Source organism: Brachionichthys hirsutus, chromosome 20, assembly GCF_040956055.1.
Source record: "Brachionichthys hirsutus isolate HB-005 chromosome 20, CSIRO-AGI_Bhir_v1, whole genome shotgun sequence".
Classification (NCBI taxonomy): Eukaryota; Metazoa; Chordata; class Actinopteri; order Lophiiformes; family Brachionichthyidae; genus Brachionichthys; species Brachionichthys hirsutus.
In genome coordinates, this window is record NC_090916.1 from 6,581,128 (window position 1) to 6,608,777 (window position 27,650).

At 46.2% G+C, this 27,650-nt stretch overlaps 2 protein-coding genes across 2 annotated transcripts; one reads left to right on the forward strand and one right to left on the reverse strand.

Moving 5' to 3' along the window:
- Nucleotides 1-1,691: 1,691 nt before the first annotated feature.
- Nucleotides 1,692-4,203, forward strand: opn5 (opsin 5). The gene is made up of 6 exons (XM_068753839.1): nucleotides 1,692-1,824; nucleotides 2,071-2,190; nucleotides 2,310-2,480; nucleotides 3,020-3,354; nucleotides 3,446-3,690; nucleotides 4,140-4,203. Exons 1-6 carry the CDS (start codon nucleotides 1,707-1,709, stop codon nucleotides 4,201-4,203), a joined length of 1,053 nt encoding a protein of 350 aa, XP_068609940.1. The 5' UTR covers nucleotides 1,692-1,706.
- Nucleotides 4,204-11,448: 7,245 nt separating this feature from the next.
- Nucleotides 11,449-27,596, reverse strand: ptchd4 (patched domain containing 4). Its single transcript, XM_068753982.1, has 3 exons — nucleotides 27,045-27,596; nucleotides 22,567-23,062; nucleotides 11,449-13,124 (listed from the first exon to the last, which is right to left on the reverse strand). Exons 1-3 carry the CDS (start codon nucleotides 27,591-27,593, stop codon nucleotides 11,449-11,451), a joined length of 2,721 nt encoding a protein of 906 aa, XP_068610083.1. The 5' UTR covers nucleotides 27,594-27,596.
- Between the last annotated feature and the right edge of the window lie 54 nt (nucleotides 27,597-27,650).

Sequence of the window (27,650 nt, forward strand, 5' to 3'; positions counted from 1 at the left end):
TTTGGCTTCAAAGATTTCACGGCCCAGAGCTTTTTTTTTTTTTTTTCTTCTTTTCTTTTCACGCTTCAGTTCTCAAACTCTTCAGAAATATTGAGTGGGAAATATTTTGGAGAATGTGTGGTGAAGTCAGGCCTGAGTGACGGCTTCCATATTTGAACGTATCCGACATCCTTCTGTCGTCAAGCTGCACCGATGCGGAAGGCAAAACTTTTAACAGCTGGATATGTGTTCCATTCCATAAAGGTTAATAAACATTTTGTAGACACGGGCAGAATATTACATTTAGGATGTCATTCATGAAGAGCAAGATGTTTTTGATTGGCTTTGGCGTGACTAAACGTGTGAGTTACAGCACGTTAGGCTCAGCTGTGTCTAATGGGAGTCTGGGGGGGGGGGGGGGGTTATGCTGGGTTATACTTAATATTTTATGAGACAAGCGGGCTGACACCTGTGTTCACACGGTGAGAAGGTTTTAACTCCACACCGAAAGGTCGCAGCCACATATAGTTGGTTCACGCCACTCGCACAATTCTAGTTTCCGATGGGGCAGGAGGTTTTCAGGTTCTGTTCTGTTTCACGTCGGCATCAATTAAAAATGAATCCCGTGATTTATATAGCGCTTTATTTAGTCACCCGCTAACTTTAAATTGCTGGTGGGATGGGTCCGGAGCACCCATAGGGAACCCACACTGACACTGGGGACACGGTGAAAACAGTCTCCACAAGACTTAATGTCATTCAATCAGTCTGAGGTCTGTCGAGTTGAAGGACAGAAACGCAGCGTCAGCAGGAAATAGGGCTGCGTCCCTACAAATTAAGGTTGTGCATTTTCTTCTAATATGTGGGTGAAGGGATTTTTTTAGGCGTCGAGTAAGTCTTGTATTTGACGCTTTATGTTGTCATATACTCATTAATTTAAATGTTTTGTCATTCGATTGTCTTTGGAGAATATATCACTATACACCTTTTGTAGCGGTACTGTAATTTATATTATACAAGTAATAAGTAAAGTAAGTCTTTTAATTTCTTGAATATATTATATTATATAATTTTTTCTTTGAGCTAAATAAAAAAAAATCAGTTTCTTTCCATTTTTTTCTATCCATAATAAGTATTTCTTCAGTATACAAATATTTTGACATTTTCTCAGGTAAATTTAAACAAAGTTTATTAATAGAGACAGAAATGTGTTGCCATTTATTTTCTCTTTTTAAATGTGTATTTAAACGTATGCTTGCATTTAGTTTTAGACATTTCAACTTTGAAGTCACCGCCTTCAAAGGAAGATTTTATTGTGAAGGGCCAAGGCGGAAGCCGGAATCATTGTTGCTAGTTAGCCTGCTAGTCGGGTCTGTGTGTACATAACGGACCGGGAGCGGTGCCCGCCCGGTAGACCGAACTCCTGCTGCCGCTCGGAGGTGGAGTCTCGAAAGTCAAGTTGAAGCTCAGCCGAAGGATGTTTTCCAACCTGTTTCTGCTCCTCACCGGAACTTCAGCCGACCCAGGACCAGTTTAAATGTGATTTAAAAGGTGAGTCAAAACTACATTAAATATAATATATGTTGTAGCTTATGGAGGACCAAAATTGCCATAATTAAAGATAAATATAAATGGAAAAAATGGAAATGTCAGCCAGAATCCAGGATCTCTTCTGGATTCTCACGTGTTTCCTCCGCTTCACGGGATATTCCCCGCCGGCGGCAGTGATGGAGAACGAGACACAGCCCTCCCATTCACGCCATTATCTCCTCCGAGGCGATCCCTTCGCCTCGAGACTCTCCAGAGAGGCAGATTTCATTGCAGCCTTTTATATCTGCATCATAGGTGAGTCTCTTGAGGAATGCTTTGAATTCATATTCATAGTCTTGTGCGTCTTTGGCTCGTTGGGAACGCCAGCGCTGTCCTGCAATCAGATTGCCGGGGCCAAATGTTAATACCAGGTCCAAACGGGTCCTCGGCGTGGAAAAGACGTGTCGTTTTTAACACACAGTCATTTGCATGCATGTAGAAACTGTTGTGATTTGTTTCTGAGAAGTACAAAGAGTAATTATGTCTCTCTCTCTCTCACAGGAATCTTGTCTGCGACAGGAAACGGTTATGTCATGTATCTGGCCTTCAAGCGCACGACCAAGTTAAAGCCTCCCGAGCTCATGACCATCAATCTGGCTGTCTTTGACTTTGGAATATCGGGTAGGAGTTTGCGTGTCGCGCTTCCCGGACGACCAACAAGGTTTGCAAAACATTTTGTTCGCTCTCCTCCTCTTCCTCCTCCTCCTCATCTTCGTCCATCACCTTCTGTGTCTTCACAGTGACAGGGAAACCCTTTTTCATCGTGTCGAGTCTGTCCCACCGCTGGCTGTTCGGCTGGGAGGGCTGTCGTTTCTACGGCTGGGCGGGGTTCTTCTTCGGTTGCGGCAGCCTCACCACGTTGACCGTGATCAGCCTGGACCGGTACCTCAAGATCTGCCATCTCAGATACGGTGGGTCAGGATGCCCTCCGGCAAAGTGAACGACCCCCCCCCCCCCCCCCCCCGGGTCTCAAGCAGCTTTCACGGATTTAGCGTTTGACCTTTTCTTTGTGGACTCTAAACACAACGTCTCTTTAAGCATGTCCTACGGAATATTGCAATGTGGAAAGAAGAGAAAAATAACTCTGTCCAAATCTGTCCACTATTTCTGCATAATCCTTGAGACAAAAAAAGACACTGTATGAATGAAAACCACGTCTGTTTAGCTCGTCTTGCTCGTGCCCATAAAAATAGCTTTTTGTTAACGTCTAAAAAAAAAAATCATCCTTTCGAGCAATAGCAGACAAAATGTAAAAAAAAAAAAAAAAAAACCTCAGCCTTTCTTAACAGGAAAAATAGAAACATAAAAACAAGTGCAGAGATAGAAAGTGTTCCGTAATCCCCCGAGTAAACCGCTCTGGGTCTTCTGACCCCATCACAAGACTTCAGAAAGACATTCTCAGGCAGCAAATTTAAAGTCTGTCGTGTTCTTCCTGTTCCTACACCGTTAGGGGCGTGGCTGAAACGCCGGCATGCTTTCCTGTGCCTGGCCTTGATGTGGGCGTATGCAGGATTCTGGGCCACCATGCCGCTGCTCGGCTGGGGAGACTACGCCCCGGAGCCCTTCGGGACGTCCTGCACGTTGGCCTGGTGGCTGGCACAGGCTTCGTTCTCGGGCCAAAGCTTCGTCGTGGCCATCCTGTTCTTCTGCCTCGTCTTCCCCGCCGCCATCATCGTCTTCTGCTACGTTATGATCATCTTCAAGGTCAAGTCCTCTGCGAAGGAGATTTCCCACTTCGACGCCTGCAACAGAAACGGCCACGCCCTCGAGATAAAACTCACAAAGGTGGGTGGGAAGGGTTCGAGGGGGGGCCGTGGGAGCGAGAGAAGTTGAGGAATCGCATGAAGGACAAATGCGTCTTTGTGTCTTCTCCTAGGTGGCGATGCTGATCTGTGCCGGGTTCCTGATAGCCTGGATCCCTTATGCGGTGGTGTCAGTGGTGTCGGCGTTCGGTGAGCCGGACTCGGTTCCCATCCCGGTGTCTGTCGTCCCGACGCTGCTGGCCAAGTCCTCGGCCATGTACAACCCCATCATCTACCAAGTCCTGGACCTGAAAAAGTCCTGGTTGACGTCTACTTGTCTTAAGTCCCTGAGGGAACGCAGGCGTTTTAGAAAGCCGAGGTAAAACGGAGTGCGTTTTCTTTTCGCTTTAGGTCAGAGCTCTGCAGCTGCAGTCGCATTAATATTTAGCAACAGCGGCTTCACGCACTCCTCATTAGCATAAACTCATGCACCAGTCACCAGCTGATCACGTACAGCCGACTTATTCAATCAAGCGGACTGCTCTTTGTTATTCCCTGAATGCACTCCCGCTTGCTGCAGTAGCTGCTCCCCCCCCCCCCCAACCTCTAAACTCACTCACATGTTGTATGACTCGCCTTTGTGGATGTATATTAATAATAATAGCGTCATCATCATCGTCATAATTAGTATTTTGTCACAAGCCATTAGTAAGGAATGTATCCGACCATAGCAGATTCAGACATGTCATTGTGCGTTTGTATTTTTTCCATTCATACATTTTGGACTAACGTTCTGGCTCCCTCTTGCTGTCGTGTCTGGTTCTGCAGGTTCTATGCCATCTCCAGGTCACTGAGGGACCCTCCGCCTGCCGAAGCTCAAATGGAGATGTGAGACGAGACGCTTCAGACTGTTTGTCCCTCTTGCCTCCTCCACTTTGGACAGTTCCCTTTCTGCCCTATCTGCCCTACACTTGTCTGATCTCACGCTGCCCCTCATCTCCTATGACATCATCAGCTACCCAGCTCTGTTGCCATTGGAGTCCCGATGCTTGTCTTGGTTGGCGTTTCGATTGCAGCAGCTCTTCCTCCCATGACCACAACGTTCCTCGTGAGGTTGTTCTTCATCCGTGGAGTCTTCACGGTGGTTTTTACCTGGCACAGTGACGTGTGAATATTTCCACCGTATGTTACTGCGAGACAGAGACTATACACTCCCCCCCCCCCCCCCCCCGGCCAACCGGAGATCTTTCCTGCTTGTTTTTGTGTTGGCGAGAGAGCAAATAAAAGTTACGACCCCTTGATAGAGATGGAGGACTTGGTTCCAAAGAAACACGGCGCTGACTCCATCAGTGGTTCTGATTTCGCCAGGAAGATGTGGAACACACACACACACACACAATGATATACTGTAATATAAGATGTGGTTTTATTACCTCCGTTGAGGAGGTTATGTTTTCGCCGGCGTTGGTCTGTCTGTCTGTAGTTCTTTGTGGCTCCTGAAAAGATTGAGAATAGTTTGTTGCATCGTTCCCGTGATACGAGAACTCCGTCAGGAAGCAGGGAACCAATCACAAGCCGCCGTTTAACGCCATTGTGGCTTCACTGTGGGGAACTCTTCTTGTGACCAAGGCCACATTCGCGTCAACGAGCTGAAGAGACTCCATTAAAAAAAAAAAAAAAAAAGAATTCCAGGAATAAATACCAAAAGAAATCTGTTTAAGGCATGTGATGCATTTCTGACTTGTGGAAATCTGGATTTGTGTGTCTTCTTTCATTCGCACAACGTAGCAGAACTAATTTTATTTTATTTGCAGATTACAGATTTAATCTGCAATCAAACACGTTGTCAGCAGTAAATTATTATTTATGAATCTTTTCCCTTGTTTTGTTTTCAACACTTTGCTTAAATGAATCATGACAAGCAGTGTAAAGAAAAAGCTTAATCGTTATTGGCCCACTTCCCTCCACTTATTTTGCTTTTGAACCCCCAAAAGCACTGATTTGAAAATGTGTTGTGTTCGCATTCTCGGGTGGAAATGCAAATAAAGCTGCAGAAATATACCTGTATTTAGATTAAATGTGTTTTCTTGCTCAAATTTTGGGGAAAATAAGGTGGAGCCTTTGGACTAATTTGTCAAAAAAAAAACATACATTTTTATAAAAGTGCTCTAATTTCTAATGTTACGGACACGCTCAGTGAATGCAGTGACCTCTAGTGGCCAACTAGCAGAACAACGTGAAGGTAGTTTACATGAGTCAGCATAAACACTTTGAAAATCATGTTAGTGAACTGAATCTTTACAACTTTTTTTACTTTAGGGAAATAAATCATGGCATACCCAAACTTGTAGAAAGCACCTCGTTGATTTAATTTCTTCTTTCCATTCTGGATGATGATGATGAAATGTATGCGCTCTCCTCCCTTCGCCACTCGTAAACCTCTCAGTGCAGATTAGATTGTAGAAGACATTGTTTACTGTGTGCGAGGAAGACGGTGGGCAAGAGGAAGAGACCAGCGATGTGTTTGATTTATTTACAAAGCGCTTCTCGGCAGACTCGCGTCTCTGCAGCTGGAGATCAACTATTGCTATTCAGTATGTTTAAATAAAGGTAGAGAGCTCAGATCACCACCGAAGGTCACAAGGGGTTATTTAGTTCACTGAATTTATTTTTCCTGGATGTGATAAGATTAATTGCAATCCTAAAAAAGTGAAAAGAAGAACCTTCCCTTCATTGTGATTCTACTGCTGTGCATAGAATGTCCTGCAGGGGGAGGTATTGCTCTTCTTTCAAAAGTCCCCATGGGCTTCTCCGGATGCAGCTCCAGCATCGTGAGCAACAACACCAGCAAATTACTGAATACATTTTTCATGCTCTAAAAATTGTGTCAGTGCTTCTTTATGTCCGTTCTTAGATTCAGATTGTTTTTCCACATTTGCTCCGTAGAGAAAAGAGATCCCTTTTGTTCTCAAGAGATGTCCGGCCCCATTGGAGATATCACAATTTAAATGGCGCTCTCCCAGTGCACTGTGCTGCACTGCATCTGCCCCACTTCCATCCATCAACTCCTCCCTCTTCTTCACAGTTGTTACTTTCTTATCTCCCTGCTTCCTGCCTCACATTTCACTGATATCTGCTCCCTTTTCTCTCCCCCCCTCCCCCACTTCACTGTTCTCGCCACTCTTCCCCTTGTCTCCCAGCGTGGGCGGGAAGGAGAAAAGAAGGGCGAGGGGAGCTGGTGGTGGAGATGGTCGCTCTTCCAAGGAAGTGGAACGCTTGTCGACTTGCGAGTTAGATGGTGGCGGTTACCGCGTGATGCAAGGCCGCGGCGGTCGGCCTCGCTGTTGAAGCAGTGATCAGAACAGGAGGCCAGATTTTAAAAAAAATCTGGGGATTCACGTGAATATTTCATTCCTGCGGCGATGTAGGCAGGTAGGAGAGGGCGAGAAGGGATTGGGGGAAGAAAAGTGGCAGATGGAGAGGATTTTGGAGAATTGGCTGCTGTCTACTTGTCTGTTAATGTCTTTCACCTTCCTCTTGCTGCAGCAGATGGGCTGGACTGGCTTCTTTAATTAATGAGCTTCCCTGTAATGTAATAAATTAAGAAGCAGATTGAATGTTATTCCATTCGCTGCCTCATTACCGGCCAAAAACTCCATGAAGATGGGATCCGGGGCAACTGCAATCCTTCCGGTTTCCCTAAAGTTAAGAGATTTCCCACAACACCGAATTCTAAACTCATTTAATCAGATTTTTGTTCCTTTCATTTGCATCTTAAATATGCTGCATGCTATGCGGCGCATGGAGATCCCCCCCCCCCCGTGGTTTTGGCTCAATGCTGATGACACTTCTCCCACCACCATGACAGAAGAGTAACAAACCCCTCATTACATTTTTTTTTAAGCCGATTAGTGTATTAGTGTATTTGTTTATCTCTTACTTTGAAGCAGGAGTGCTGACTGAGGCCACTTTTTTGGACGGGAGGACGCCGCTCCAGTAAAACCTCCGTTCATTTCCTCTTTGTGAAAGATCAGCACCTCTGGAGCACTTAGTTGATTCGGAGGAGGCTTTGAGGGATGTGATTTGTTGAATAGAGCCGTTCTTAATGATTTTTGCTTCACTCCAGCTCTCTTGAGGCCGGACTTCTTTGTAGATGATGGAGCTAGTTGGCACGCCCCCCCCCCCCCCCTTTGTGGATTACAGTGAATCATTGGTCAGTCACTGTGTGAGACGCCATCCATCCTTGTCTCTTGTCAGGTTTGAAGGCAGCAGATAAATGCTGCAAAGAACTAGCACAGATGCACACGGCGTCCGAACGCGGCGGTTGACCTCGAACATGGCGTCTTTAGGACAGAAGGACCTGCTGAAAGCAGATCTATATTTAACCTCAGGTTGAGGACGACGCTGCAATCGATATCATCGCTGCACGACAGAAGAGAAGGTGACTTCTGTGTTGCAGCGGGAGAGTTTCCTTCCTAGGCAAAACAACCAGAACGTGTTTATCATCCGATAAGGTGTCACCGGGAATCTGCATCTTTACTGTATCTTAAATGGGCGGTGGCTTTCTTTGAGACGATCGTTGCAAAACCCGATAGCCTGCTTGTGTCGTTCATCGGGCTGCGGAGCAAAACAGTTTCACAACTGAAGCCTTGTATCATCAACAATCATTGACGTTGCAGTGTGCAAGGAATACGATGTAGTATACTGGTAACATTCCACTGTTTATTACTGGCCTACCGTGTGCAACACCCCCCCTCCCCCCTTTTTTTTTTATTCTTCTTTTTATAGAAAATTCTGTCATTAAAAATCTTTCTATAGTATATGTTTTGTTAGAAAATATAGGAAAAAAATCAATTTACAGTTATTTTACACATGAAATATCCTCTGGCTTTTAGTTTTGGAACGGATATGACTCGTTTTGTTCTTTTGCAGCACATCGTGTTACAGAATATGCCCCGAAACGACAAACGCGAGTCATCACAGTGTAGCAAAAAAAAAAAAAAAAGAAAAAAAATCATAAAACTACACAGACTTCATACAGAGAAAATTAAATACGTGCATACGTACATTACAGTGCCATGCAAACAGTCCATTTTGGGAAGTGAATTTGCATTTCTTTCCCGTGTTTCATACATTTCATGCCTTCTTGCTGTACATACACGACAAGCCTTTTACATAAGGTGAGGCTCGCTGCAGCTGCTGCAGGAAAGTTGTAGGGCAAAGTTTGGTTGACGACAAAAGACTGAAAAGTCAGTACTTGGGATCGATCTCGAACTGTGTGAGTGGAAAAATGTGATTTATTTCCCACCTACGTCTCTTATTCTCCTCGCTGGTATTAATTTACACAGGAAGTGGGTTCAGCCACACACAAAGAAAACATTCCTAAACACTCCTTATGCAAACATCAACACATGATTCTCACTGGCATTTGGTCCAATATGAACAATCTAATCCCCCCCCCGCCGAACGCCTGGTTTGCTTAGAGAAGAGGGAAACCAAGCAGCAGTGTCCCCGCAATGACAGTCCCTTAAGAACCAGCCAATCCCATAAGAAGTATTGACTTCCTGGCAATCAGCCACATCCACTCCATATGAGGCCTCTCCATCACATGCCACCAGTTAAGGCCTGCCTGCCAGGGGTCAGGGGGAGATCTGTAATCTGCCGGGGCTATTGACCTTGACTGTGTTTGTTTTGGGACTGCGACAGAGATTCCTATCAGAACCCTGGAACAAAGAGATAATGCTGTTTACCCTCTGCGGAGACAACGGCTATTTAAGACTCCTAAGACTGAACGATGACGATGGGCGATGGCGAAGGAGAATTTTTGTGATGGAATGGGATGTGATGCGCTGAAGGAGGATCTGCCTACTGGTGGCCGGTACCAGTACTGCCACTTCAATTCGGTTAATGTTCCCAATAGAGAGCTGAAGTCCGAGCATCACCTCCAAGGCTTGGTGATGGATTCGTGTTCCACACAGAGCCACAGACACACACACACACACACACACACACACATACACTGGTTAATGTGACAGTCTCTTGTCGTGTGATCTCACTGCTATTTTTCCCTCAACAATCTCGATGAACATATAAATATACTCTCTCTAAAACAGAATGAAAGATGGCATTACACATTTTACAGCTTTGGATCCGTAGACCCCTGAGGAAGACCTTGTGAACGCTCCCCATGCAGCCTGGAAGTTGTGAAGGTGGAATATCTCTACATTTTTAATTTAATCCCTTCGACAAAGTTTAAAGATCAACTTCTTGAACTGTGGCCATATCCTCATGTCACCTTGACATTATACATCAGCGTTTTGAAACATTCGCCACCTGTCTCAGTCACACCCAGCTGGTGTATCAAGGAGACGTGGTATTAATTATAGCAGCACCAACTGAATACATTGCCAATGTAAATGTGTTAACAAGCAACACACACACAGCAGACACGGAACAGCATCACACATCACACAGTCAGCTGACTGACTCTTCACTCGTTTTTGGTCCCTCTCTTTAGGAACACTTTGCCACCAGCTGAATAGAGAGGGTAACTTAAAATGTAAATTTCATTGAGGTTTTTTTTTTACTATTTGTTGGGAAAAAACCCAAAGGTTTATTTTATCTCTTTATCAATTTCTCACAATATTCAGTTCAATATTAAGGTCTGTTTCACAAACCTAATCATTAAATAGCAATGATGTACTTTGCCTGAAAAAAAGCCCCCATGATGCATTAGTTACGGTCTGTATAAAGCTCTGTACACTATTTGGCATCTCTTACAGTTCTGAGTCACGTTCAGAGCTTTCGTTCAGCGACACGCCTGAGGATCAGAGAGACCTTCACACTCACACTCAGAGACGTTCAACTGTTAGCAACCTAGAACGTTCTGTCATTCAAGCCTCGGAAACACTTCCGTCATATTCAGCCTCAGTACTTTTCAAATACCGCTGCATGAGCAGGAACGTTACACGCTGCAGCCCAGAACAGATCCTTCCATCATCGCCTAACGTTGGCCTCAGACTACAGGAGGTGCAAAACCTTAACCAGTTGTTTTGATTTTTCCTCGCTCTTATTTAAAATAAGATAACTCTAAATGTGCAAATATGGTTCTTCACCAACAACAATAAAATATTAAGATTAGCAGCAATGCATCGTCGCACATCACCGGGAGAGTGATGTGTAAAAGCATAAAGTATGGCTAAATCAGCTTTAGAAAATCAGAACCCCACCCCATCCCGATATCTGGTTCGGATAAAACCCCCGCTCAGGTATGTCCCTCTCACATTTTCCTTCTGGCTATCGTGGTCCTGCTTGCACAATTTGAGGGCAATAATCCAGGTATAAATGTTTAAACATCAGAACATTTGATCTGAATCTGAGCGGTGCGAGCGCACTGGAGTCGCCTGAAGTCCGAGCCCTGCATGAAATCTAAAATCTAATCAGACCTCTGGCCACTTGCTGCTATAAACCTACGCAGTTCTATTCTATTGGACACAGTGTACTCCATCTGCCATGTTCAGCTATTCAGCGATTCCTTCTTTTTTTTTTACGTTACAGAAAAGCATTCGGTGTGCTTTATTTCCACATTTTGTCTCCTTCCACAGAATTTGGTTACATTTCTTTCCGCTGTTATCACGGTGTGTGCACAGTCAACTCTTGAGCCATTTAATTTGTACGCTTGCTGCATGATGCATTTACCTTAAGTTCTCCGTATCCTTGGCGTCACAGTCTACTATGCACCTCGATCGCGTTAAGAGGAAACGCCTGCTGGAGAGAAAACCATGGCCGGAATTGCTAATATTCAAATGGACTATTATTCCCGAAGTTTAGAATGGATGCACGGATTTGGAAAGCGACCTTGTTTAACTCTAATTACTTGTTTTTACATGTCGGAAAAAGAGCTTTAGAACCATGAGCATGTTACAGCTTGTGCAAATGAGACTGTCCAGACTGAAGGACCGAACGACCGACCGGAAGGGCTGCGCTCTCGCTGCTTAGCTGCTATTGGCTAGGAGTGAACGATGCCAACTCCTCGGGGGGATATCTCGCACTACCCTCGCACCATCGGAGTGCACCTCGGATCCACCAGGGCCCGCCGGACACCCTCGACAACTCGTTGGTGAAAATCGCAACCGACTCAGACGTTTGTCACATGATCTGGATTCTCCCTGACTTCAATGCACTCTATCTCCTCCCTTTCTCTCTCCCTCTCCCTTTCCCGCTCCCTCTCCCGCTCTTTGCGTTTAGCCCGTTTCTTTTTCTTGTGTCTCTTTTTGGACGGTGGGAAGAAGGTCAGGAAGACGGGCAGGATGACGAAGCAGTGTAGCACAGTGCAGCCAGCGGCGAGGAGGGAGCACTTGAACAGTGTGTAGGTCAGGTTGGAAGGCACAAACACGAGGGGCATGATCCCGATCACAAAGCAGGATGTGTTCTGAAGGATGGCTGCCCCGTGCTCCTCCAGTGCCAACTTGATGCACTGCGTCCTAGTGTGCTCGTTCGCGAGCACGAAAGTGTACAGGTGTGGTGCACAGTGTTCCATGGCGAAGTTAAGGGTATAAATAAGGCACAGGATCGAGATGCTGTCCATGCCAACGTTCCAGAGGGTCATCAAACCCAAGACGCCCAGCTCCACAGAGGTTACGGTGAGAATGAGCCAAAAGTTACCCAAGGGGTTGATGACCAGGAAGAAGGTGAGGATGAGGATTGTGAGTACGCTGAATCCTGAGGTCAGGATGGGCGAGATGACCGAGGAGCTGTAGCGGTCCATGAACACGAATGTCGGATTGAAGGCAATGAACTTGATGCTGTTGATCAGCATCAGGGGACGAAGTTTTTCCAGGAGCACCATCACGTCTTCACGCTTCTTGTCCGTAGTCCGTGCCACCAAGTACATCCGCGAGGCGATGATGTCGTACTCGTCGGTCTCGCGGTTCTTTGAGAAAATGATGTCCTCGGTGAAGTGCTGGTACTCGGGGCTGCGCAGGAAGGAGCCCTTGAGGATGCTGATGAAGTCACTCTTGGTTGACGCACTCACATTCGCCGCCTTCAGGTACTGGAAGAAATTGTCCATCCAGGAGATCTTGATGAAGCCTTGACTCAGAGTCCTCAGGTGCTCCTGCACGGTGGAGTTCCAGTACTCAATGGGCTCATAAATATAAAACCCAATCACTGGACTGTAGTTGCTGAAGTATTTTTGCTGGGTCAGCGCATATGAGACACTTGGAGAGTTACTTGCCAGCAGGTTCACAATATTTGACCCATCGCTGATTTGTAAACAACCCATGAAGGAGAAAGAGGCGTAGATGAGGTACAGAATGACCACAAAAGGTTTGACGTAAGTGTTGGTAATCCATTCCGTGTAGTGCTCACGCAGGAAGTGCTGAATGAAGTGATTCTGGTAGGGGACACTGTCGTGGTGCGTGGACAAATCGTGGCCGTCGCTCATCATGGTTCTAAACCACGTGGGCTGGCGGTCCAGATACTCCACAGAGGGGATCTTACAGCAGAAAACGCTGTGGTAGCGGTTCTGCTCCAGCTGCCCGGCGAATACCAAGCAGGAGCCATAGAAGGAGAAAACATAGAAGTAGTTGACCAAGATGGCAACGCACATGCTCTGGCAGAAGATTTTTACGGACTCCATGTTGGTGAAGGGGCTAGCTCCCATGCCGAAGGTGATGATGTAGAGCGAGCTGGTCATGGTGTAGCACACCATGACATCAGCGAAAGCGTCGGCCACGCGCTCCTTGAAGGGCAGGTTTTCCCTGGTTCTCCTCCAGCCTGCCAGCAGCTCAAACACCCCTTTAGTGCCGTGACCTAGAAGAAGAAGAAAAAAAAAGACGTAGGAAATTAGATGTCAGCTGTCGAGAATATGTAAAATTGTTCAATTTGCATGATTTAGTCATTCCAAAGACGTTAAATGGTCCATTCTCAACCATTCCTGCTCCAGATTCCAGAAACTACATTTCTCGAAATGCTACCTCTCATCTGAAGTGATATCCTTTACAGCAGTGGTCCCCAACCACCGGTCTGTGAGGCATTTGTTACCATAGAAAGAATAACTTTATACAATATCCGTTGTATCGATTATTAGCGTCTAAAAGGTGTTTTATTTTGAAAAACGACCGGATCTTCTCCAAAGTAACATTCGCCTGTGAATTTTCTTGGTCATGTGATACGTTACTAAAAAAACAGCTGTAAACTAGCAAAAACAAACGTCTTTGGAGAGCTTCTTTGCTAAGGGGAAAAGTCCAACTGAGGAGGAAGAAGAGGAGGAAGAAGAGGAGCCGACGACCTCCGAGAAAAGACAACTTTTTTGGGGAGAACACTGCTTTAGAGCATCAATAAAATGTATCGGAAATATCATCAAGGAATGAGTGTGCAGGCATATTGATATGTATTTCTATCAACTTTTATACAACAATAGCATATCTGAGCCAGCGTTTTTACGGTCCTCTCTAGCACGCATCAGCAAACCGCGTCCAAATCCGTCTGCAAGCAGGTCCATTCATGTGAGTCACACCTGGGGGGAGGGGGGGGGGGGGGGGTTCACCAGTCACAAAATATAGACATGAATACAAAACGTTCACAGTTCAAATTGCCCTACACAGGAGCACCCGCCCACCTACTGCACAACTGTTCATCTATTTGTGAAATGTGGGCACTGCATTTCTGACGGGGCGGGGGGAGGGGGGGGGGGGGGGTGGGGAGCCGCTGCCGGGGAATGTGTTACGAGCTTCTCGAGACTAGAACCCATTTAATGTTCCTCCACCATGTCAATATTTCAGCGCAAGTGAGCGCTGGTTTTGGGCCGACGCGTTTCTGCCGCTGTGAAACATTCCTTTTGCATTTCAGCAGGTGGACAGTGAAGCGAAAGGAATCGCTCACCTTGACAGTGTTATAAATTCTCCCTTGTTTGACAAAGAGAGAGAGAGAGTTAATCAACCATAAAGGATTATCCCGACGGCTCGATGTCTCTTCCTGCTTTTAGTTTTGTTAAGCAGCGTTGCAAGTCAATTAGTGAGTGTCAGTTGGTCCAGAGGGTCTGCTGGAGCGAGATTTTTCCAACATGCCACCAGGGACTTCCTCGGGCGTTTCCCTTCGCCAGTTACCAAATAAGATGCTAAGCGATGTGTCATGATTGGACAAGCTCTGGGATTCATTGCAGAGATTGATCACTGCCCGGCGCGCTTTGGATGACGGCAAAGACCTTCAAAGGAACGGTTCGGTTACGTTTTCGGATTGCGAGTTCGCAAGCCAGTCGGTTTACAGCGGCCTGTGAAGACTTTGGCTTAAATAGGGGCGGCAAGGTGGCGTAGTGGTTAGCGCTGTCGCCTCACAGCAAGAAGGTATCGGGTTTGAATCCTATCTGTGCAGACTTTGCATGTGTGGGTCTTCTCCGGGTTCTCCGGTTTCCTCCCGCCTCCATAAAACATGCACTTGATTACTCCAAATTGTCCGTAGTGTGTGAGTGTGTATGGGTTGTCTCTGTCTGGCCTCCGCGGTGTGCTGGCGACGCGTCCGCGGTGTACCCCGCCTCTCGCCCACAGCAAGCTGGGATAGGCTCAGGCAACTCCCGTTACCTGCAAAGTGGAAACGCGGAAGAAGATGGATGGATGGATGAGGATGTTTAAAATCGGCCTCTGTCTTCGTCGTGTGTTTGGGGGAGTGCTGCTTTTTCGATCAATAGCTGCACAATGCACATACAGAGCACAATAAACATGAAAAGACCTGATAGGAGCCTTCAGATCTGAGTGGAAGCGGAAGCTCAGCGTTGAAAGATATATTTATATCATTGTTTAATGAAGGAAAAACTCACACCTGTCTCGCTCCTTTGTGAAGCTCCCTTTGTCTGTGAAAGCTCCTCGTTCAGAAGTGAGAAGAGTCAAAATTAGAAGGGAGGAGAGAACTGACAGTGTGAACAAGTGTAAGGAGCGATGAGATAAACAGCCAGCACTGCGTGATTATGAAATATGAAATGGTAATTATTGACACATTTTCATAATTCTATCAGGATATTTGATGCAATAAAGACTTTATTCTAACAAAGGCCTGCTATATTGTTGTTTTATGGCATCTTTGCTGTAGCAGCTAAATCTGTTCCCGCCCGGCGGATGGTTCATCCTTTGCCTGATAGCTGATGCTTTTTCTTGATAGAAGAATTGGATTAAAAGTTCTGTTTGCTGCCAAAACTTTATATAGTCTTTGTGGAAGTAGAAATGAATGCATTTACGAGGAGGAGGGCTACCATTATTTTTTAACATTAATAACAGCAACGAGCCCCCTGTCAAAAGTGTATAAACCATCATCGAGTGGGTAAATGAAGAAAGAGCCTGTTCCAGTGTGGACAGAGCCGGCGCTTTAATCAATGACAACGAGAAAGAAGCAGGAGGAAGAGGAGCACGAGGCTGGCAGCATGACTGCTGCTCAATGCTAATCAGCTTTGGAGGACAACAACAGTTCTCTGAATGTCTGAATGCTGATAGATGCAAAACTGGATCCTTACTGGGTTTGTTCTGACTGTTGGGAGCGGAGGAGGAGGAGGAAGAGGAGGAGGAGGAGGAGGAAGAGAGGTGCTGAGGCACCGCAGCAGCAGAGACAGTGAGAGATTCATTCTTGATTATTGCAGCGATAAAATTCAACCGGAGTCATACTGATGTCCATGAAACAATAACACACGCACACGCACGCGCGCACACACACACACACACACACACACACACACACCTACACACACGGTTCCACTATTCTCTTACGACTTTTCCACAATGAGTCTGCAGGGAGGCTCTCATTTGCCGTTGCTTCCTCCATCCTCACCCACACAGAGACGTAAACTAAACAAGCCTGCCTCCTGCCACCTCCTGTTCTCCTCTGTATACAAGGCAGCAGGAGGCAGCAGGAGCAATTAATTTATTTTTTATTTTGGAGGGGGGGGGGTTCTGGTTTTTCCGCTACACTGCTACTACATTCAAAATGCTGGTTGGAAAATGGCACAAGGCACCGATTTTTGTGTTTTAGTTGTTGCTTGCAGAAAGTAGAAGAACAGCATTGATATAAATCATCGATCGATCGCCGTCCTCGCTGTGCATCCGGGCGCCGATGATGTCACATGTAAAAGAAATTAGGAAACGGCCTGATGTGAGATCTTCATTGAATCTGCTCCAGTTAATGTTGGCAAACAGCAGCTGATTATAAGAAAACAACAACCAGAACTCAGAAAATCATTAGAGGCAGGAGGAGGAGGAGGAGGGAGAATCTGTATCTGTTAACACAATTATAAATAAAGAGTGGGTTGTTGTGTTCAGTGCGGTCATTTTGTAATTTTAAAACCCACTTCTGAAATGTTATCATGACGATTATTATTATTAGTAGTAGTAGTTTTATTATTAAGGTCAGCATTTAAATTTAATATGAAATTGTTAAACTTAAATAAAACTAAATGCACCCTATTTTCTAACAAATAATAATAAAAGAATGTGCAGTCAGACTCCAGCCCTGAGCCCAGTAGATGCACTATTAACGGGCTAACAGTAGGTGGCGCTCTACTAAATGAGAAGCAGCACAGGTTGTGTAACGCTCGGTTTATTCCTACTTTGCGTTGCAATGAGACTTTTCGGTATCTAAAGTGCGCTGTCCCAAGAGGATCATGGGAGCTTCCATCACCTCCTCCAGTTCATGCATGCTTCCGCCTCGTGATGTCATAGCGGCTACCGTCCCGGCTACTGTCCCGGCTACCGTCCCGGCTACCGTCCCGGCTACCGTCCCGGCTACCGTCCCGGCTACCGTCCTGGCTACCGTCCCGGCTACCGTCCTGGCCACTTCTTTAAGAATGGGCACTTCATTCTGAATATCGGCCTTTGCTCATTTCCCGTGACAATCGATGAGCTCCAATAAGGTTTTATTGAATCACCTGCTCATCTCCCCTCTGATGGAGGACAGCCAATGGAGCGTCAGGATGCAGGGCGGATGCTGAGAGAAGACGGGCGAGGAGCTGTAGCTCAGTGTGAGAGAAAGTGCCACGGGGCATTATATCCCGAGCCTCTCCCAGATACAGGAACAATCTTCCACGGATTGTAAAAGGGCAGTTTGTCACTGGCTGGGGAGGGGAAAAAAAAAACATTACAGCTTCACAGCCTGACCAGGTTGCTCTGCCCTCCTCCTCCTGCTCTTCCTCCTCCTCCTCCTCCTCCTCCCATGGCTCTCACAAAAATGCCAGCGAGTCATTAAACTAAATTACTGCTGTAAAACGTCTGCGGCACGCAAAACACATCCATCACGTGGCGAGAGAGCGTGGCAGTCATTTTTCCCCTCCCACCGCGGAGCCTTCCAATTATAACCGCCGTTACCCGCCTGCCCGGCACGCATGGTGGCGCCGCCAGAGGAACCGGTGTCACGAGGAGGACGTCTCACGCGGGAGACACCAACTCAGTGGCAACAGATGACGGGAGTGACAGTGACGATGATTGCAGGGGATCCCAAAGCAATCTGCGCATCCAAACCGATGCCTTGGTTGATTGCACAAAAAGGTGACGCTCAATACTTGCAGGCGCCAAACAGGATTCAGTTGCACGAATCGAAATGTGTTGACAGGTTGTTTGCCTTTTGTAACGTTGCCCTACTTTATACGGAATCAATGCCGTTTTATTCAAAGTGCTTTGTGAGCGATGGATGAAACAAAAAAGGAGCTGTAGATTAAAACAATGGCAGGCCGAAGCTTAAATATACTGGCACAAATTATACTTCTATCACTGCTGCTCTGTTGGTCTTTCTTCTTCTACGTTCTCACACACAGCTATATTTGCATTAAACTCAAGATACTATGTCTGTATTTCCTTCCAGCAGAGCCAAGTACTGAGTACTGAGTACTGAATCAAAATTCCTGTATTTCTTCATATCTACAGGATACGTGCGGTATTTTATATTTTTTTAAGCCATTGAACACATGTTTGACTTCTTCTGCTGTTAGGGTTGTCCATCCATCTTCTTGGAAATCTTGCAAAGTGGGTTTAAATTGTTATCGAATGAGTCACTGCAGACAGAATGAAGCCACACGAACAATGAGATACAAATTATATACTTAACTTGGATTTTTACATCCAGGTTTTGCTGCATTACACCCTCACCCACACTCCCTCCTTTAGCAGCAACTACCATGCTGAACTGTGAGGAGGAGTCTGGCTGGCTTTTGCAGCAGTTTCTCCGGTTTGCCCCCAAAGGTGCTAAACTGCAAATTAGGTCATCTGCATCTTCAAGTCTTCCCCATTCTGGAAGAAGAACTTTGTTCTGCTGCAAAATGTTCTGTTGTAAAAATCAAATGCAATGCAGGCAAATAAAATGGCAGAATGGCTTAATGAAATAGCTTCTGAATTCTGTGCCATCGTGAGACTCAGCTGTATGATTTCACTTTTGGCTGCCTTTTATTTTGTGCATGCATATCTCCAAATATTTAACGGCTTTAACGTCTGCCTGTACTCACACGGCCACATAAAAATAGTACCTGACAGTGGAATGAATCCAAGTTGTGGAACAAGATATCTCATTACTTTATAAGTGCAGTACTTGGGTGAGGTAAGACTGTGTCTATCTGCCGATGTCACAACATGGATGTTCAGGTCTCTCTATGCATCCAAAAAATATTTGATGCTATATTTCGGGTTTGTTAAAGGCTCCCTTCGAGGCCTCACTTCCTGCTGAATGTCCCATTAAAAATGGATTAGCCTCCAACACACCTGCTTATTTACCGTCACTGTTTAAGGTTGCTGCATATCCTCCCTCTCACAGGGTAAATGAGAGAAGGGAAATGTGTGTAGCATTCAGGGAAATGAATAAAAGGTGTAATAAATTAGTCGGGCATCGGGTACTGTTTTCCTTCTGTGGAAGAAAGCCCTCAAAGAACCAGATCCAGATGGGAACAGGTTGCATGAGGTCTATCCGTAATAACAATTGTGGATGTTGTTAAAGAGAGATGTTTATTAATATACAGCTTATCCAGATAGTTCTTTGGCAGTTCGCATAGTTAGAAGGTGAATTTACATGTAGTTTTGCTTTTTAATATATTCCCAAATCAGAAATGGAGGTATTTAGATGTAAAACAAATAAAACCCTCTGGATCAGGCTGAACACAATAAAGTGTGAACACAAACTGGGATTCTTACAGTCTCCTTTTCTTTAACTGACTTTTACTCAATCCCACCAACACTCCGTATGCTATAAATACAGCAGCAAAGTGCAAATTTCACAGCCTTCACTTAAAGCTGCTGTGAGGCATGCTACTGAATATCAACACTGACTTTAGGTTTGTGAACTGTGAAGGGAAGAAATGAGTGAAAATACATAAAATCATTACATGAGCAGGCTGCCGGGAGTAAATCTGGCTGCCAGAAAGAAAAACACATTTTCTGTCACCCTGTGCAACATAAAGTCGCGATGCAAAGTGCATTTTGAATTCACTCGGAATGATGCCAAGAAATATTATTTTTTTCCATCTCAGACCATATATGGTCACAGAGGTATATTAATTGATGCATACAGCTGGTATAAGATTCCTCCCCGCAGTCCTTCACACACACACATACACACAGACCCATACACACACACAAGTCCGTTTGACAAGGATCAATACTGTAAGCTGATTTAGGCCCGGCGGAGCCTTCGCCTCCTCTGTAACGTAATGGCATGTATGTTTCATGAGTCTCACTCCACCGTCAATCCGTTCCCCTTCTACCTGCCAGTTTTTACACATCCAACAGCCATCACACATCCAGAGAAGAGAAGGAAGTGACAAGCTCGGCTCGGCAGTAATTGGCCGGCTCGCAGATGACATGGCAGACCGGCACGGGGGAGACAGAGGGGAGGAAGAGTTGCCCCATATTAAACAGAGGTCCACCCACACATAGCGGCACCTGCCCCGTGCACGGCTCCTTTCTCTGTAGGGTTCAAAGGCCAGAGATGGCATTAACTGAATTGTTCAGACTGCATAATGGGTTCGTTTTCCTATTGCGTCAAAGGAGGCTTTGGGGTGAAGGGAAGCCAAGACGGTCTCACATATAGCCATCTACATCCGGCTTCAGGGGACAGAGGCTTTTCTCAGCTATGGTTGTATCCTGTCAAACCATCACAGTGGTGTAAAAAATATTTTTATTAGTCCTTTGGAAAGTGTAAGTTTTGGGTGGTTTGTCGGGCAGTGGTTGGGCATCAATGGCAATATGCCCACAAGGCGCACGCTATCAGAAAGCAGCAGCACAGTAGGTTTGCTCTGCCACTAAAGTAAGACGAGCATGCTGCTATTTAGAGTTGAGAAAATATATTACATATATATACTGTATATTTGTACACATAAAGGATGGGGCGCAAGCAGGAAGTGGGTGGCATCAGAATTGCTCCCGGTAATATGCCGAACATTTCCTCAAAATTTAATCCAGATCCGTCCAGAACGTTTTAAGTTATTTTGCGAACGGATGGACGGACGATTACATAACCTCCGTCTCGCCTCGGCGGAGGTAAACAAGGGGTGCCACACACACACGCACACACACGCACACACACCCACACACCATGGCAGATTGGGCATCTGTATCCACTTCTGTCTGATGTGGCAGTGACATAGTGATAGGGGTGTGTCGCAGTCAGGACCTCCCAGGAGGAGGTTGGGCATCTGCCGCCTCTGAGGTCCTGTCACATGAAATTACAGACCTAATCAAGTCCTCTCCAACTCTTTCGACCTTCTCCACCTCCTCCCTCTCTCTATCGCTTTCTCTTCTCCCTTTCCTCTTCCTCTGCAGCCTCCTTCCATACACATCACGTACATTTTTACTCCTCGCTGTTTTCTCCTTGAATTAGCCTCTCCCTTCACCCCCCATCACGCCTTCCCCATCTCCTCTCCTCCGTGCTCCTTTCCTCCCCCCCCCTGCCTGCCTGGGTCAACAGGAGCGGATGTGGCCTCCTGCTCCCGAGTCTTACTTAAACTTCAGTTATGTCAGCCGGCCTTGCAGCAGAGCTGTACCCGATCCCCAGGGTTGCAGCTAGCATAGGAGAGCAAAATGGAAGCCACAGTGTAGAGTAAACAGACAAGGTGGAGACAGAAATACAAAGAGGAAGAAGGTGAGCGAGGAACAAGGTGAAGAGTCTCTGTTTCTGATGCTGCTGATGAGGCTTATTTAAAAGTAAACAAGTGGGTTTATTGTGTTTTGTTTGCCTGTTGAAAGACATTTTATTTATTTTTTACTATTTGGGAAATGCATTCACATTTACCAACCACAGCCATCTGCAGATCTGACCAAAATGTTCTATTAAATTCTGGAGGAGAAAATCAATCGAGCCGTCATAAGCTGAGCCCCATCGTTCCCTGAGCAGCTTCGCCTGCTCGATGTTGTCCAATGAAATACCTGCTGTAATCCATCCACAGCAAAGAAGCATGTAGTCCCATCTAGTGCCCACTAGACGAGGAAGAGGAGGCCGTAATTTACAGATGTCCAGGTGGCCAGTATCCAATGTTAACTTGATTATATTCATTATTAGAGGGAGACCATTCATTTATTTTAGACACTTTTTTTGGTATTAAGGAAGTAAAGATATCTAAAAAAAAAGTATTGTGGCTAATTCAAATCAGCTTTAAATGCCAAAATATGACGTGGCAACAAACCAGGGCGCAAATTTATTAGGACACACAACTCAAGAGAAGGGTCTGCGATGATCCATAAAAACTAAATATAACACCTTTGTTTATTAAAGTCACAATAATGTCGATTTTGAATAAATATCCATTCGCTGTGACTTCTTGACCCGTAAACATCATCTGATGTCGGTGTGACGCCAATAAAATGTCACTTTGCTGCATATAATGAAATAAAGCCATATTTTTTACGAGGTTTAAGAATGAATGCATCCAAACCGGAGAAATCCCACGCGGACATGGGGAGAGCATACAAACTCCACACAGATAGGATTCAAACCCGGCACCTTCTTGCTGTGAGGCGGCAGCACTAACCACTACGCCATCGTGCCACCATAACAAATTCAAGCTGGGTTGTTTCTTCTGCTCTGAATCTCTACTGTATGTGTGTCTTGTGTTGCACCTCACATCTAATATAATGGAGTTATTGACCCACTAAGAATAAATCACACACACACACACACACACACACTGTGTGTGTTGGGCGAGGAGAAACACATTCTGCTAACGCCTTTCCCAATGTCCCGATGTCAGTGTTGATGCCAGTTATTAAACACAGGCATACATAAAAGAGTCGGCTCCACTCACCCATCGCGAAGAAGGGGACCCCCAGAAGCGTGGAGTTGAACTTCCCATCTGATATAAAGAAGATCCCTGCGGCAGTCACGTTAGCAATGCAGATGGTCAGCACTCCCAGGAGGCCGAGGAAGGGCTTCCCCCTCAGGCAGTCTCTCATGGAGCTGGAGATGGTGGCTGCCAGAAGCACCAGCACCAGGCTGACCAGCACCTCCCCTTTGGCCAGAACGCCCGTCTGGTGGAAGTCCCGCCACAGGCTGAAGGAGGTGAGTGACTGGACGTGGAGCTGGTCGGTCGGGTGGGGCGCTTCGGCCGTTGACAGACGACTGACCAAGGCGCAGAACTCGTTCTCCCAGCGCTCCGCGATGGCGTCCTGCACCACGGGTCCGTTGTTGCGGAGGTAGTAGGTGATCTGGACAGCACGGGCGAATTTGACTTGCTGATCACGGTTGACTGGCAACAAGGAGTCGCCGCCCAGCTGGTGGCCAATGAAGGACACGCGGCCATCCTGCAAGGGATTTGGAGATGAATCAGCTGTGATGTCAGGCAGACTGGTGGTCGCCTCAGCGACTTAGAAACTGTGACTCTCAGAAAGATGGAACATGCAGAAAACAGTGCAGCGGCAGTTTTTCCGCCCAGTGTTGATATTTCCATGACTTGATTTTGACTTGAACTCTCATCACAGCCGTGGACAGACAATGTCTGCAAATGCCGGTGCGGCTCCATCATACAGATGGAACTGATTTCATTATATGGCACATGCAAGTCATCAAAGCGACAAGAGAACGAGATAACGTAATTGCAGAAGAAGAACTGTGCAATATAATATGGACCCATCAGGAAGATGCACAGGATTACATGGCAGAGACTGAGAACGTTGCCACGGCAGCATCGTTCCAGTAAACCAAGTTATCCTTATGTTGGGTGGTGAGGATTCCAGCCATGGATTCAAGTCTTAAATTGATCCTCCCTAAGTTTACACTTCCTGAATCCTGATTGTTGCACTCGCACGACACCAGGTCTCTGATATCAAAGACGCCGGTGTAATAAATCTGTCCAGCCGTCCATTTAATCTGCAAAGTCAGAACTCTTCCCGCAGCACCAACTTTAATTTGCATCTTATTGTAGATATGATTTATCTTGTTATGAACACAACAATCCGACGCAACCAGGCAGTCGCAATGCGCCGCTTCACAGCGGGGGAGCGCGATCCGCATCTGTCGCTGCATGATAAATAAACCCTTGATTGTTTGCCTCAATTTCTGTCGACAAGTTACGACAGTATAAGAAATGTTTTTTAAAAAAAGAAAGGAATACTTTGGTATTTTCTAGCCGGCATGATAAATCAGATGCGGTTGCACTGCACCTTTAACTCACATGTGATAATATTCATGGGTGATCTTTGGGTCTCTCGAGAATAAATAGGTCTTCATGACAAATCCTGCAATTTGGTGTGATATAGATTCAATTGGCTTGATGCCTTTCAATTTTTCTATTGTGAATAAAGAGACACAATCAGGGCAACAATTTCCACCCTGAGCGAAATGAAAATTCACTTTCTACAGCGCACGGAAAGCAGAATGTCTGGGAGTGTGAACAGATGAGTGTGAAAAGGGAGGAAGTGACACTTCATGTTCTTTCTGTGAAGAGTCGATGGGTGGAAGAGGTGGGGGACGACGCTTTCAGGCTTCATGATGAACATATTTAACACAGAAATCACTTATTTACAGAATGTTATTGTGTTTAGCGGCTAATTGTATTTGTGAAAAACGAAATGTGGCCAAAGTTGATGTGATCAAAACTTTTGGGATATCGGAGATTATGAAAAAAAGCATCCTCAAAAAGCAAATCTTCCTGCAATTTGAGTCTTTCGCGGATGTTGGCAGCAGCAGTGTGGATGTAATGCGGAAAGACGTCACTTAATAATAATAAAACACTTGTAAAGGCTCATTCATGCTCGATGTTGAAATCAAAACAAAGGGAAATTATTTTCCAGCTGTTGGGTATTTGTGCACATTTTCTGAAAACGTACAGCTGCTTAAAAACTGTCAAATTAAACGTTCACAGACCCTCCCCAGATAAGCTGCTCTCCTGCTTCCTAACCGCGACTGCACTCACCTCCAATTGCCTGATTTATTGAAGAGAACAAGAGGGTGGGGGTAAAACCGCCATTGACCTTAGCATGACATTGTCATGTGTATAACCAAATATTGCTAAATTAATTAATTTAAGGCAGCTGATAATGTATGTGTCCTTCCATGTGTGTAACAAGAACCTTGATCTTGTTACATCTAATATTATTAGTGTTAGAATAATATTATGCAGAAATAGCAACACCTCTGAATTGGCCCTCTTGGTTAGTTTTACCTGGTTGGGTTGGAATAATTCTTTAATTCACGTGTTCGAGAGGAGAATATTCTGGCCGTGCTCTGACTGCGCTGTTATTCCCTGCTGTGTCCAGCCAATGCTGCACTCACTCATGATTCTGCTCAGTGTGTGTGTGTGTGTGTGTGTGTGCCGTGCTACTGGGGTTAGCTTGCAGAGCAGCAGCTCGCTTGTTCTTCGAAAGCAGAAAAGTTGATTTTCCTGTTCCTGCTCCTGTTTTGAGCAACAACCCAGTGACAATAAAAGTGAATCTTAAATCTCTTCTTTACAGTTTAGTTTGTCTAATTGATGCTTTACTTTTCAGTGTTTGTTTTTTTAATAATATCCAGTACCACCGTCAGGCTAAAAGCATTCCCTTGTCTTGTGATGTAACTCAGAAGACAGTTTGTCCAACAGGAAAATAAAACCTGTACGCAAACTAACTATTGTGTGATTGGTGGTTTGAACGGTTTCCTTCCAACTTCTAGAGACTATGCTCCAGTTCTACTAATATCCTGGCTTTGTCCACTCTTCCATTTTCCGCCCCACTATATTCCTCGATCTATTTTTATTTCCAAGATAACTGACAGTTTAAAAAGATTACAGCGCTGAAAATAACATCAAACGGAGCAAAAACAAAGAATCTATATTTTATGCGTTTCTCTCCTGGGAACAGAGCTGAAGTTCAGCAGAGTTTTTTATGAAGACTTCATCTGTGGTAACAAGCACAGAAATAAACCTCGGTTGTGACATCAAAGAGGGAGACAAGGCACGAGAAGTCAGGGAAATGAATTAAGCTCCGGCGGCTCGTCAAACGGAGAGATGGGGAGAAGGAATCGGGAGCACGGAGGGGAGCCTCAGTGAGGAGAGCTGAGAGGAACGGGGTCACACCAACCTTCATGAACAGGCTGGAGGAACATGTCAGCAGAAAGCAAGGATTAAAGGATCAATTCACCCAAATTCACAAATCACAAAAACTTCACTTCTTAGGAAAATTATTCTTTGAGCTTTCGTCCAAGCAAAGAATCTGTGTAGATGCTGCATCTAAAGTTAAAGATTTCATTCCTATTACTTGTGTCTAATTCCACAAACTGAAGACGTGAGCTGTTTCATGACCCGACCACTTAAAAGGCATTGATTATATTGATGAAGCAGTTCTTTAAAAACTGCATTCATTTGACGGCCGCTTGCCGTCTCAGACGAGAAGCCACTCGGCGTGCCTTTCCCTGAGTGGAGGGAGCCAAACAGTCGACGAATGGGGCCTCTCTACTGACACATCGATGCTGTGGCTGCACGCCGTGGAAGTTCCAACCCGTCCATGCTGCTGAGGAGGATATGAGCGCGTTCTGCGTGGGCTCAGAGGTCGAATCGCCTTGTGATGGTGAGTTTAAGCTGCACCTTACTGTGATGCGCCTCGAGGCCGTACGAGGATGTGTCTCTGCAGAAAAGGTGCACATCGTGAAGCTGATTCACCTGTAAACCTTTCCCGGCAGCTGTCGTGCAGTGCGACAATAATTGGTGTTTTGTGTACTCGTATAAAAACGATTGCATGGTCGCAATCGCTTTTCATTCTGAAAGTGTGATCAGTGGAAAAAGCAACCGGCTCCATCTGCAGAGCACATCCGCACATGTCTGCGCACCTGCCTGCCCATGTGCAGCATCCTGGCTCTATAGTTTGGTTGCGTGCTGCTGCTGCTGCCTAAAAGCATTGCGTGCGTCCGATGAGGCTGCGTCTGTTCAGTCGGATACCGCTGGGCAGCTGAGAGGAAGATCCAGGCAAAGCTATGTGTGATGCTGCATGTGCAGCCGAGAGAGGATGGAAACGCTGCATTGAAAAAGACAGGATATCCCTGTGTGTGTGTGTGTGTGTGTGCGCTACATGCAGCCAATCAATTCAGCTGCACCAAGAGGGCGGGTGAGACCCTGGGTCTGTCTGCGTTCTGCCGAGGGTTCCCTCTCCGGCGATGTTCAGCCCCACATCCCGTCCTGAAGCCCGCTGCGTTCATTCAGAAATGATGCCGTGGTTCGGGCTATTCACATGCTGACTGCTGCTGCGCTGTCACACATTCTGGCTGGGGTGCGGGGGTAGGGGGGGGGGGGGCGGGGGGCATGCAGTAAAACCTCACCTTTAACGTCGTGTTTGGATAGCCCACGGGCACCTTAAGGAAAGTGCTGTTGGAAAGCACAGCCTGCCTGATGTCTTCGAACACGGAGACGATGTCGTCCAGCAGGCAGCGCTTGTCCCCGTGGCTCAAGACGCAGAGGTGCGCGAACGTGTAATTGAATCCCTTGTAATTGACGCGCAGGTCCAACACCTGCTTGTGGACCTGCAGGACCTGCTCGGCCAGCTCCAGGATGTTCCCCTCGGACCTGGCGAGCAGAATCAGCCTGCCGTACCTGCCCGGCGTGTGCAGGTCCGAGTACAGCTTGTGCTTCGACTGGTCCACGTCGAACAGGCTGTTGGCGAGACTCCGCTCGATCTTGGCGAGGCTGTGCGTCGGGGCGACCAGCACCTCCAGGTCCGTCTCCGGCTTGAAGCGGCTCAGCACGGTGGATCCGAAGATGATGGTGAGGACGGCGGGGACGGTGAGGAAGAAGACGGGGTGCCTGCTCACGAATAAGCCCAGCCAGTAGAACGAAGCCTTCAGCCCTCTGTGGATCACTTGCCGCAGCATCCTCCACAAAGATCCAAGCTTGCAGAAGCCCCCCGCGTCTCCTCCAATGAAACGCAT

What these genes read in the sequence shown, in the direction of transcription:
- opn5 (XM_068753839.1), top strand. Translation starts at nt 1,707, where the DNA reads ATGGAGAACGAGACACAGCCCTCCCATTCACGCCATTATCTCCTCCGA. An exon ending in GATCTGCCATCTCAGATACG is followed by an intron (nt 2,481 to 3,019) that starts GTGGGTCAGGAT and finishes CTACACCGTTAG; the next exon opens with GGGCGTGGCTGAAACGCCGG. An exon ending in TCGAGATAAAACTCACAAAG is followed by an intron (nt 3,355 to 3,445) that starts GTGGGTGGGAAG and finishes GTCTTCTCCTAG; the next exon opens with GTGGCGATGCTGATCTGTGC.
- ptchd4 (XM_068753982.1), bottom strand. Translation starts at nt 27,593, where the DNA reads ATGCTGCGGCAAGTGATCCACAGAGGGCTGAAGGCTTCGTTCTACTGG. An exon ending in ATCCAAACACGACGTTAAAG is followed by an intron (nt 23,063 to 27,044) that starts GTGAGGTTTTAC and finishes AATCCCTTGCAG; the next exon opens with GATGGCCGCGTGTCCTTCAT. An exon ending in GGTCCCCTTCTTCGCGATGG is followed by an intron (nt 13,125 to 22,566) that starts GTGAGTGGAGCC and finishes TTCTTCTTCTAG; the next exon opens with GTCACGGCACTAAAGGGGTG.